The sequence below is a fragment of the Pyrgilauda ruficollis genome, unplaced genomic scaffold (assembly GCF_017590135.1).
Source record: "Pyrgilauda ruficollis isolate IOZ18807 unplaced genomic scaffold, ASM1759013v1 scaffold14, whole genome shotgun sequence".
Classification (NCBI taxonomy): Eukaryota; Metazoa; Chordata; class Aves; order Passeriformes; family Passeridae; genus Pyrgilauda; species Pyrgilauda ruficollis.
In genome coordinates, this window is record NW_024512543.1 from 1,205 (window position 1) to 14,702 (window position 13,498).

The 13,498-nt window shown below is 35.3% G+C and overlaps 1 protein-coding gene across 1 annotated transcript in view; it reads right to left on the reverse strand.

The window, feature by feature from the left end:
- Window positions 1-494: 494 nt before the first annotated feature.
- Window positions 495-13,498, reverse strand: part of AQR (aquarius intron-binding spliceosomal factor) — a 49,265-nt gene continuing 36,261 nt past the window's right edge. The window contains exons 28-35 of the mRNA XM_041460019.1: window positions 13,096-13,167; window positions 11,523-11,710; window positions 9,717-9,888; window positions 7,345-7,515; window positions 6,534-6,619; window positions 5,532-5,706; window positions 4,180-4,293; window positions 495-1,025 (exon numbers count right to left, since the gene is read on the reverse strand). Coding sequence (XP_041315953.1) covers window positions 780-1,025; window positions 4,180-4,293; window positions 5,532-5,706; window positions 6,534-6,619; window positions 7,345-7,515; window positions 9,717-9,888; window positions 11,523-11,710; window positions 13,096-13,167 — 1,224 coding nt within the window. The 3' untranslated portion in view covers window positions 495-779. The remainder of the gene's footprint in view (window positions 1,026-4,179; window positions 4,294-5,531; window positions 5,707-6,533; window positions 6,620-7,344; window positions 7,516-9,716; window positions 9,889-11,522; window positions 11,711-13,095; window positions 13,168-13,498) is intronic.

Genomic DNA, 13,498 nt, shown 5'->3' on the forward strand with positions numbered 1-13,498 from the left:
CCGTTACGTCATTAATGTAGATATTGTATGTTTTACATATTCTGCATACAGGGAACTATTTTCTCTTTTCTTCCTCATGTGGCTTCAGCCTGGGCAATTACTGTGTCTTCTTCAAGCAAGAAAAATTTATTTCAAAACACTAATTTAGAACCCAGTGCTATTAAAAAGCTGCATCTTTCCTTCTTCCGTAAAGAATAAAAACAACATCAGAATGATATATGTGGATCCTGAGAATCCACTAAGGTCAAAATTCAATAAAGCTTTTGATCACTTCCAAGTCCCATGACAATTTACGTTTCTCAGACATACAATCACATACCTTAATGAACTTGAGCCTATGCTTAAAATACCATCCCAGCGCATACAAGCACAGCTCTGCATAAGGAATTCTCCATGGCAAAATACTAAGGAAACCATAAAGCATGTCTGATCTATACTGAATATACTTTGTGAGGTTAAATGGGTGACTGAATTAAGAGTCAAATACTCAAAACTGGTATAAAAAGCATCTTTACTGAACAACTTATAAAAAGGAAAATGCATATAATTTGAGGCCATTAAACAAATTACATTACCAGTAGTGACAAGAACTCAGTAGAATGCTTGCCAAACATCTTTCTTGTCCACCAAGTAAGTATTCAGTGAAGAATATACCAAACAGGTATTACATAGGCTACCATTTAATGAAAGTCAATGTAAAAATAGCAATTATTTTTCCAACTGGTCTTTTCCCTGCCAGTTTCTCAAAATGCATTTGGGAAGGACAAGGATTCCATCAATCACTTTTCAGTCTCATTCTCAGGTTCACTGTCTCCACTATCACTGTCTCTTCCAGGGTGTTCTGGCATTTTTTGATGTTCATTCATTTCATCCACATTCAATTCTCCTTCCTTCATCATTTCTTCCACTATTTCACTTTCTTCTGCTGCATCTTCCTGCATGCCCTGAACTTCACCATCTACTTCAGTCTCTCCAGCTTGTGTCGGTTCTGGTTCCTCAATCATGGCAGGTGGGGGCAGTAAATGCTGGATGATTGAAAAAGGAAGGATTTTAAGTTTTTACACTTTAGCTTGAACTATGCACCTTATATTTAGGATTTTGCATTAGATAACAAGTTAACAACAAACACTGAAGATTTAGAAGCCATAATGATTTGTAAGCACTTCAGTCCTATATATAAAAAAAAATTAGAGTAATGGTCACAGTATAGTCATCTTAGATACATTTTTTCCGGAAGAGAGGTTGTTAAAATCTCAGGACTTCCAATTCAAGGAGAGAAAACACATTTCATTATCCCAAACACTCACACAAGTAATAGGGTTATGGTAAATTCCTACTTGGAGCAATATGCGTATTTCTACCCAAATCTCATCTGTTACCATTTCAAACTCCAACATATGTTTAACGTGGTATTTGATGCCTTCAACAGGCCTGTCTTTAACAACTCATAATTTCCCCTTGCAACATCTTATAAAATATGTTATCTGTACTTACACAAGTTTCATGAACAGCTGTAAACGTAGAACAATTCAAGTTTCACTAACAGTTAAACAATGCTAAATATTTTCCCACAGTACTTCTGAAAGAGTGATTTTGTGTATTCCAAGTGTTCTGCTTACAACCAAAGAGTAGTTTGTAAAACATTATAGGCTGGAATGGTAGCCAAGTAACACAACTGGACAGAAAAGACCAGGAATACATTGAACCGAAGAGTAAAGATGAATGCTCCAGGATGAACAGAAACACTCACACTTCTTGCAGCCTGAACTTATTTCATGACATGATGGATATTTCTTTAGAGTATTTTAGATCATTGTAATGAAATGCATTCTTGAAAAACTTAACCATTTGTTTTGCTCAAAAGGCAACTTTGTATTACATGACAAATGAGGTGTTTAATTACAGTGAAGTTTTACCTTCAATTAGATGACACTAATATTACAAATTTGCATAGACAAATCTACAAATCAATTATGATTACCAGCAGAGATATAAAAAGCATTTTCTATAGACCTTGAAGTTATCAGACTGGTCTCTATATCCATCTGTGCACAGGAAAGTGTAGTTCTAAATCAAAGATCTTACAAAAATATATTTTTGATGTATGCAACAAACTCAGACTTTTGTGACTTAGATGCACTCTGTGCTTTTTTACAACTACTGTAAGGACTAGTATAAAAGAAAAGGAAAATAATAATGTTGTACTGAATAGAATAAAAAAAATTTACTGCCAGCTTTGCTTTTTTTCAGTAGTTCACTTCTCAGCTTCTCCTGCAAGGAGAATGTGATTCACTGTCACAGTAGGAAAACAGTTTTGTAACTATTTTTAGCTAGCAATGGATAAGATTAGGATGCCAAAAAGAGTAACAGGTATTAGCAGGAGAACTGCATCCATATTTGATTAAGGTGTCAAGCAAATGGTTTTTGGTAAAATTTAGATGCTAGCATCTGCTTTTCAGGACATGTATACACTTGCCTGTTTTAACAGGGCTATTCATTTACACCTAAATGTGGCCAATCTACTGCACAATCTACTAAGTCTTCATCACATAACATTTTGCATGGCTGAAAGATCTCCATCTATATTAGACAAACTGGCTTCCAAGCAAGTCTTGTCAGGTGCTTATAGGACTGGGTTTCTAAAAAAACCAGTGTGAGCTTACTTCACTATTACTAAAAAAATTTACAGTAAGAAGAAATTCTAGTAATATCCTCTAGTAATATCCCCTTTTCTTTATAGCACACAGGTAATTACAGCATTTCTTCAAAATAGTGAGAAAGTAACCTCTCTGTTCAGACAGCCTGGAAACGGCTTTTTCTGGGTAACAAAACACTTCAAATTTTGATGAAGCTTTCTCTCAGAAATAAAAATAAAATCCAGAAGTCACTGTCTAAGAAATGCAGAGAAAAATAAATTTTCTGTCTGAAAGCCTGACGTTCAGTTAGTTTTGGGTTCTGATCTCTACCGATTACACTGTTCTGTATGACATGAAACATGGAAGTGAAAGAAAAAAAGGAAGAGGATGTGACAGAGACATCCCTGCATTAAAGAAAAGGACCTAGACCTCTAAGACTACCTGTTCAAGGACAGCCATGTTCACATTCTCTTCCCACAGTCAGCTAATACAGAGTAAGCAGTGTCCTTTTACATCTATTTTGTCCACTTTTGGAAATCTTTCAGAAGGGCAAAAACCAATAGGGGAACTTCAGAGTACCATGAAAGAATAAATTATAGGTAATACAATATATAGGTAATATATAGTATATGAAGAATAATATGTAGGTAATATACAGAAGACGGACCCTAAAGACTGTGTGAAAGCTGATGCAGTTAAGGGGTAGCATTTAAGACCATTCCCTTTTGGTTTAACTACCTCAAGGCTTTACAGCTCCAAGTATGCTGAGTAAAGGCAGATTTCTGCTCAGCATACTATCTAAGCTACCTTAATACTCCACTGACTTACACGAGACTACAAATACTTTCTGATAGGTTCTGAATTCTGCTTCAGGGATTAAACAGGGACAAAACTAGGTACAGAAGTGTCTACAACTGCTTCCAACCCCATGCAATTTTGCTTGATGCTGAAGTACGGCAGAAAAAAATTGCTCCAGAACAAAAAACACTACAGCTGCAAACCAGCCTGGATAATAGGGAAATTCAACAGGGTCAAAATGTTGAATACATACAAATATGTATGTACACATACAACATACACAAACGTTGAATACATTCACATAGTATTTTATGCGATGTTGCATGGGAAAAATTATGGGTATGAGTTGTTAAAGACAGGTCTGTTGAAGGCATCAGAAACCAACCTGGATAATAGGGAGATTCAACACACTTACCTGAAATGTAACACACAAGTTTCCTTCAAATTAGTACTGGACAAGCTAGTTCTTTAGTATTAATGAATGATATTTTTGGCCCAGACAGAGCCATCAATGCACTTGTCATCAATCACTGACAGGTTTGGGGCCTTAAAACCACTAGAAGATACAGCTTTTGCTACCGCAACGTTTTACAAGACCTCAAATGTATATTCTCACTTCCAGTCACAAACACTTCTTGAATTTTAAATATAACAGAAAAAGACTTAAAATTTCAACAGCTTCTCATGCTATTTACTGAAAAATGACTTTATTTTAAATGCATTCCATAACTTAGATGGTCCTTACCTGTTGATGGTGGCGTGTACTCTGTATCATGTGCATATACATATTGTAGACAAAGTTAGCCATTTGAGGCATGTTCTTAATAACATGGATTTGGTGAGCTGGTCTTTCTCCATTCTAAGGAAGGGGGGGGGAAAAATCAAAACAATCACCATTCAAAGGTTATTTAACTGTATTAGAAGTCAAAAGCCCCAAGAAATTAAATAACGCTTTTCAAAGAAAAAAGAATTGGTGAATTCTTTGGAAAGTTAGGAAGCATAGGTCTTACATTTTGGGGAACAGGATCAATCATGATACTGCAGCCTGAAGAAGAAACTTCAAAAGGAGAGGCTAGGTTCTGATTGTTACTGCATGAAGTACATTTTGGACTAGAGTAATTTAACATATTAAAGGCACAATTTGTTTATGATCAGATTAGGATTTAGCCTCCTGCCTGGTGCAGCCCAGCTCCTTGCTCACACTCACTGACCATGCTTGTTGCATTCTTGTTGCACAGCTGATCTGAAAGACCAGGGAAAGAGCTGTACCAGTTTTGGGCGCATGCAGGCATCCCTTCTCAAAGCTTCAGAAAGCAGAGCAGATATGCTCCTTGTTTCTTCATTTAGCATCCTGCTGTGTGCCTGTGCTTAGATCCTCAATACGTACCTTTATCTAAAGATCTAATGCAGTATTACAAATTAGGTTTTCGTACTTATGAACCTAGCTCAGCAGCAAAACTCTCACGATACTGAAACCAATTTTAAGAGAAAAAAAATTAACTTGTAATCCTGAATTACTCGATTACATGTAATTTTACATCTTCAAATAAGAAATGAGTAGCTTTATTGTAGCTTTGCTTGAGAAATAACATTATTTTGTTTCATAACAAAACCAAAACATGTAAGAACTAAAAAACCTTTGACCACAAAAAGAAAAATACTGAATCACTAACACAGGCAGAACTCAGGAAAAAGCAACAGCTACTGACACTTCAATTATACTGATAATTAACTTCCGTGGAAACATCAATTAAAACCAACTGGTGTGTATCGTGACAAAAGATAACTCCACGGAGTTATTAATAGAATCACAGAATCATTAAGGTTGGAAAAGACCTCTAATATCAACAAAATCCAATCATCAAGTGGCACTGTTGAGTTCACCACTAAACCATAACCTCAAGTGCCACATCCACAACTTTTTTTAAATACTTCCAGGGATGGTGATTCCATCATTTCTCTGGGCAGCCTGGTCCAAAGCCAAGAAACAGAGGCAACAGTCTAGCAGAGAAAATAGTTTCACTTCTTACAGCCCACTCAAAAAAAGCAAGCAAATACAAACACCCATTACAGCCACCAAAATGCAGCTGTTCCTACCTGTCTTGCTGTTGGAAAACATTCTGTGGGAACAATATGAAGGTGAAGTGGTCGAGCTGTGAGTTGGCTGAAAGCTGGAGTCAGCTCAAAACAGTTCTGAAATAGTGATACCCTTGCAAAGATATAAAGTCCAAGTCTGGCTCTTGACATGGCAACGACTAATCGTCGGACATCCCTTCAGAAAATAAAATCAAATGTTCTTTTTCACCGATGACACACTTGCAACAAAAATAACTAGACATACATGGGAGTCTTAATTAAAAGAAATATAAAATCACCTGCCCAAATACTATCTTGTCTTTAGTTTTTTTTTCCCTACACATTGTTACAATAACTAGCAAATTCTAGTACCATTATATAGAAACATAAATATATTGGTTCACTGTACCAATACCACTATGAAAAACCACCCTCTACTATTTTCCTACACCTCAGAAGTAAAGTTGAGAGTAAACATTGAGGAAAAAATCCCAATACTATTTCTGTATCTGAATGAGTAAAGATGAATTTGATAACTCACCTATCTACCTAAAATTAGACAAGACTTCTCCATCACATCCCAAACCAAAAGTGCAAACATTTAAAACTACACACAATAATGCAACTATGCAATGATCAAACACTTCTGATGCAAAATTTAAAAAAAAAAAAAAATCTTGATTACAGGAAAGGATCTGTGAGAAAATTTAAGCCTGCATTTGCTCAACAGTACTAGAGTCCTATCATTTCTGCTAGGGTGAAACCAAGATCAGCCTATCTGCAGCAACATAAACTAATTATAGGGTAAGAGCCATTACCAAAGGATAAAGTGCTCAAGAAGAGGGTACCAGACAGTTATAAAAGGAAGTCTGTCTGAACTTCATTATTATATATAGCATAGAACTTCATTTCCACTACACACTCATACAACAGAATTTTTTGTATAATGTACTGTAAACAATTCTGTATGTGATACAGAGTACAAGTACTGCTATGGCACTACAAGAAGATGTTCTTACATACCTAAGGTGGCCTACAGCTTTGGTACGCACTAGGGAAAGCAGAATATAATCATTCTGTTGGCCTTGAAACCTGTCCACAGTTGTTACCTAGAGAATTAAAAAATAAGAAAAAAACTCTATAGGTTAATCTTTGCCATTTCAATTAAAATATGACACCAAAATTTTAACATTGACTTTGGACTGAGATTGCAGTAAACAAGAAGAGAAAATTCTTTAACTGATTAAGCTGGCCTCTAACAAAAAGCCTGGGTTTTTTTCTGGAATATGTTGAGAGGAGATTTTGTCTGACTGTATACTGTTTCTTTTACCTCTTTTTGTTTAAATTCGGACAGAGAAGCAAGGTGCTAATACCAAAAGATTATGGAAAGCCATTAGCTTTGCAATACAGTTTTAACCTGTAGAATTAGCACCGGACATTTATAACTATATTATTTATTTGTTTCTTCCAATTCGTGATCACACATTCTATCAAACAATTTCCACTCTGGGTGGATCTTTCTAATGATGTGATTTAGGGAATGATATTATTATTGAGGACAAACAAAGGACAAAAATAGAGTTATTCTTCTCCACAAAGCCTGTAGTATTTCCACCTACACCAACTTCACTCTGTCACATTATCAACAGGCAAAAACAAGGGCACTTATCTATGAAATTCCATAGAATGTAGGTTCATAAATATGTGGTTAAACAGGAAATACTTCCACAGATACCTGTATAAGTATAGATTAAATTAGCCTGATTTTCAATATGACAATTTAAAACCACAGAAACCAGAACTACTGCAATGACTGAAATACTTTCAAAGTCACCTTGTTTGGCCTTCCAATCAGAGGATTATTTCCACATCGCTGATTAATGACATCACGGATCAGGTGTTTCTGTCCATTATATGTTGTCAGGATACTTATCCTGTCTGCAGGATAACCAAGCAGGCACATATACATGAAGACTGCCACAACATACTCCGCCTCACCAAGATTCTAAAGTTTAAAATAAGAGATAAAGACATGAAGAAAAAGACAAAAAAAGGGTTACTCATCATGTAAGGTTACCAAGAATAACACCTGTGACACTGTCAGGTATTTAGACAAATATTTTAGTGCTGAGAGAAATGTCCCTGGATCTGATGATTCTTTGCTCACTTCATACAAGCCACTTTGAAAGAATGAAAGAACCGCAAGTAGGTTTAATACCTTCATTCTCATTCCTTTTCAGACAAGTGCTAAAAATATCTACATTAATATTATTATTAGGCACTGACTGAAACTTCGCAATATTTACTCCAAAGTTCCAGTCAGCCAAAAAAGCTGCAATGACTCACTCCCCAGTAAACTGAAAGAAAGAACTAGTTGCAGTATTATAAATAAAGTCCTTTCAAGTATTAATTAGGAGACAGACATCTGGATTATCAAATCCAGTTATTTCCACTGCAGACCATCCTATTCAATTACAAATTACCAGCTGTTATTTCGTATATTGTAACTTTCTCTGTCATTACTTTATGAGTCTGTCTCAAAGTACCACTCTTCTGGCTATGGGAAGCTTTGTTCTATTTCCAGACTGAAGTTATTCATAGCCTATTTAAATCCATTTTCTGTCAACAAAAATTATCTTTCAGGTTAAAAAGTGGTTCTCAAATGCTGACATTTACTCCTGCTCTATTTATATAAAGAATTTTATCCCCACTTGGCGTATGTTTGAATAGGCTGGACATACCAGCCTCATTTATTTTTTCTGACTAAGTGGGCTCTGCATTACTTGGAAAATGCAGTTGCCAGGCATATCAAACACCTGTGGGTGTAAAGCTATTCTACAAATTTTAATCCCCTTTAACTCTGGAAAGAAAAGCCCAAATTCACAAAGCAAATTACACACAACAACAATCTGTTATCTCATGAAAAACTTTGAATGCCACCAACATACTCTGCTAAATATCATTCAATTATCAAGATCACCAAAAAAAAAGTAATGGTAGGAAGTATTAGAAGAGTGTGCACATGGGAGTACTGATATAATGAGAAGTGTGTTCTGTGTCCTCATGTCAGTGTTCTTAATCTTCTTTAGCCAAAGAGTGCTCTAAAGCAGCGCTCCCACTCTCAATTATCAGGCACTCCTTTCAGCTGTTTGTGTTCCACTGGACAACTTTTTACTACTTGCATGTTAGAGTTTCAAAAACAAAATCAAAATAATCTCTCCAACAAATCCTGTCCTCAGTCTAGCAATGGGATAAAGTAGATTATGATTAACCATTGCTTTCTTCTCTAGCAGCACACTAATTTGTACTGAAAAAGTATTGAGAAGAACCCAAGCAAAACCTACGAATATATTTCATACGTTTTTAAAAACAAAGATTTGCATAAGTCTCAGTGATCTTCAGAGGGAAAAATGAACATAAGTATTATCATCATAAAGTGTACTGTTTGATTTACATAATATTGAGCAAAATATAAGGTGTTAATTCCATGTTTGAATAAAACTCCTTAACTTGCACATCGCTCCAGCTCTAATTTTTCCAAAGCCCAAGTTTGCTATTTTGGGCACCGTAGTTTGTTTCACCAGTTTTTAAAATAAGAAAAATAAAAGGACTGAAAATATAAGCATCTCATTACAAGTGTAAAATGTTTTCCTAATTTAAGAGAAATAGAGACTGTTGATGATGGCTTAATTACAAAATTTAGTTGAGAGTTTGAAAACTTAGTTGAGAAACTCCAAGATTAAGTTTTTTTTTGCAATTTACTTCATCCTCAATGTCTCTACGCCTCTTATGTATATTACTGGCAGCACTGTTTTGTTCTTTTATGAATGGGCATTGTAGCATTCCTACCTATAAATCAAATCAACACAGTGACTCTTCAAACTCAGGTATGAGCAACCAAGCAAACTTCATTTCTTTGTGTTCAGGGGAAATGCTACTGTTTTTTCACTATCATGGTACAGCTGAATTACAATGGACTTTAATTTGCCTTAGGTCAAAATTATGTTTTTTAATTAATTACACCAAGTCTCATCCCTCCCATAACAATGAGAAAACGAAGTAATTCACCGAGCAAAAGCCCCAACACAATGTCTTCATTTTTAACATTCAAAATTCATTAAAAGAAGGAAAAAAATCATACACATGACTCAATTATCTGAAAACATGAATTGAATGTCAGTTTACTGTTTTTAGTACTTCCCTTACCTGATAGAAATAAGGATTGGGTTCAGACTCTCCTACACCATTGAAGTCTTCTACATTTATAAGCTGGAAGTCATACAAAAAGCCAGCATTGGCTGTTCTGAACTCTGGCAGAAGCTGCACGTGGGGCAGGTTACCCAGGTTCTTGTAGCGCCAGTTGTAGAGGTTACACAAACTGTTCAAAAGCACACAGACACGAAGCACACACAGTGAGCTACAGCAGGCTCTACCTCACTCAGGAGAGTTCACTTGCATACAAGATCAGGGCTTCTGTAGGTTTTCAGTGAAAAGAGTAATTGTGCTAGGCAGCCTGTACATATATAAATGAACACACTCGAACAATCTATCCAGCAACATTATTTTAAGGTCGTGATTCTGTTTTGTTTCTCTCACTGAAAACTTCAGATGCCATGTCAATGTGGCACACTCAGGTTTAAGTCTGTTCCTCTTGATCAAGCTACAATTTTGCAGGAATTCTAGCGAAAACTTTCATGCGTAACAAAACTTAAGAAATATTAATCCTTCTTTACAAAACAGAAGGAATACGGAAAAAATTATTTTCTGCAGTAACTGTGGTAAAGTTTCTTACAGTAAAAATAAATTGATTTCCTTATTTATTTTGTGTATTGCCTAGTATTAACACAAGACATGAAGGAAAACAAACAAAATCTACCTAATTCTGAATGATTCCTGATATTTATAGGGACAGTAATACTAACAAAATGCCTCATTCACAAATGCCCAACAATATCCAGACCAGCTCAAAAAGCAGATAGCTCATGGGGAAGCTACTTGTGATCACGAAAGACAAAGCACGAGAAGTAATTTCTTGATCAAGAAAATACTTGCAAAACAAAGGACTTTTGCTCTCTTATCACTAAGAAGTTCACTAAGATTCTGTAAAACAAACTTTATTCACCAGCACATTCAGATAAAATCTTCATTTTAAAAATCATACTGAACTGTCATTCATAAGACTAGAAAATAATATTCTAGATTCCAAACATTTCCTACATGAAAAAAACTGAAGTAATCCTTTATATTGTTGACTCCACTTTATGCTTAAAATAAGGATTTGGAACTAAACCTAGAGTAGCAAGATTTTAAAAGGAGCAATTTTCTCTTATTCAGTTTTATTTTTCCTTCTTAATATGACATCACAAATATGCAATGCACACAATCAATAAATCTGGTATTTAAATTACCACAGTGAAATGACAAATACATAGATAAAAAAGAAAAGCTATTACACTACAGTCGCAGCATCTCCTATATTATAAAAAAGGCTTTTTGTTCTTATGAGGACAACCTGAATGTGTCCCATCTCTGGATCATCTCTCCTGAAATACTACAGAAAAGCAGCCTTTTACAGTCTTTAAGGAAATTATTATATATTAAATGGTAAATAAACCAGATTTTTATTTAACTTTGAATATACTAAATATTAGTTTAGAAAATAAAGCTTCTGCCAAGTTTCATTTGTAAAAAAACTCCATAAGCACCTATGAATTTTATTAAAATTTTATTGTGAAAAAATATTAAAATATTACAATTATTAAAATTTTATGATGAATTTTATTAAAATACTCATGCAACAGCAGAGTACTACTATATAAAAACAATAATGAAGAAATTAATCTGATTGCAGAGAAGTAAAGTCTGCCTTCGTAGTCTAAGCTGAAATTAAAATTCAAGCTTTGTAAACTCCCGTCCTAACAATAAAAACCAGTTTACGCAGCTATGTGTGCCCTTCTCTCATTTTTAACTTGTTACTTTCTTACAAGCTAGACAAAGGATTTTCTGTCTTACCTTGCTCTTGCTCTTCCTTGTGCATCCAAGTCAACAGTTGGCACTCCAACACGAACAAACCGTGTAAAAAGAGACTGTTCCATGTTGGAGTACTTTTGAAAAGCCATGTTCTTAATGACTGGCGGCAACTGGTGATGGTCACCAATCATAATCCACCTCTTCAAACGACTGAATCCATCCTGGGGGTTCTAGAATTGAACAATTACACTATTGCAACTATTCCAATATAATCAAGGCACTCAAAACACATTAGGAGTCAGATTGTCTGCCTTTGTCTAAGCCCTTCAACATTTGTTTTTAAGCTACACTGAAGTTCAGTCTTTTTAAAGACTACTAGCTTCCATCCAATCTGAGTAGAATTGTAAATAAAGTCTCTTTTCTTATAAAATAAGTACCTTTATCTACCAAAATCAGTACAGAAATATCAGTATAAATATCATATTATATTGCTTTAAAGGCCAAAACCCCTGATTACTACACAGTAATACCAGTTAACCCAGAACTGTCCTCTGAACTTTATTTTTTGAATTCTGAGGTAGTGAACATGAAGCATCTGAAACGGTTTTTAGTGTGCAGATTTCTGAGGCAACACTGAACCCGCCTTTCAAGTGTCTCTGCAGCTCATGTGCTTCATCTGTTTACTTCTGTAATTCTCAACCAGCCTCTTCCATGTGCCCCATACTAATTCCCATCTTGGCTCTTGGACTGAATGCTCTTCACAATTAGCATCTTGGAGACTTCCAGCTGTCAGATCCTCATTACACACTCCTGTGAAAATTCCCCCCACGGGAACACTATTTGAGACAGAACATAAAGTTCCTTTTCCTGCCACTTGAAGTGGAAGAACTCTGAAGCTGTTTCTGATCAGACAGCAAGGAAAGAAGACTGAACTCTGGGCTGTCCAATTCTTGAAGACTGAAAATGCCTTAGTAAGAAAGTAAGAGGATGGAAATAATTTTTATTGGCAAGAATAAAAAAAACCACGAAAATCCAAAACTTTCTTTTTTTTTCTTTTTTTTTTTTCTCCTCAAAAGCTTTGCTTTGGAGATGACAAAGCATTCTATATAGTTGTTCTGTATGTATCAGACATTTTAATCTTGGACACAGAGGCCCCCAAGAATTCTGTTTTTAAAAATTTCTCACTGAATTGCAAGTGAAGAAATCAAGTACTGCTACTCTGGAAGGCTACATCCTTAGGTTTTGTTAAAATTAAAACCCACTCAATTTTCAAGGACTATTTGGATGCCTCACATAAATAAACTCATGGAATATCTCCCAGAATATGCCTCTATGGTGAAATGGTCTACTCTAATTACACAAATGCTTCAGTTTCTGCATTTCCCACATATACCTATTTTCCCTCACCTGCCAGATGCATCTGGTTAACCAATGCTCATTTAAAAATTTGAAAAAAACAATTTCATAATCAACGTGACAGTTCTTACTAGCAAGTAACAGTTCCGGATTACATCCTGCACATGATATTTTTCATTTTAATATTCAATATTGTTCAAGAACACAGAGTCTTATTTATCTTTTTGTTTTTAAAGATCTTTTATGTTTCAAGTCTAACCTGCAACAGGAGAGGTATAAAGGTTTCTATCTCCAGGATCTGAGCAGACTCTTCCATTAAGATGTTGTCATACTGAGGAAAAAAAAAGTAAAGAGATGTCCATAAACACAGTAACACAGATAAATGTATTTATTCAGCCTACCAAAAGAAAGCATCTATTACTCCTTGAGATTTTGCTGGGTGGGATGGTTACAACAGGAATTCACCTTATAGGCAAAATATCAGTATTACCAAATAGGTGAAGTCCTACTACATCAATGGCAGATTTCTCTGTACCAGTCAGGGCTTAAACCCAGAAGGAATCCATGACTGAATTACATTACATGCTTCCTATATGCCATAACCACAAGAGAAAAGTTTTGTGCAGCGGAGCAAACTAATTTGCGATCTCTGCACTGAGGCT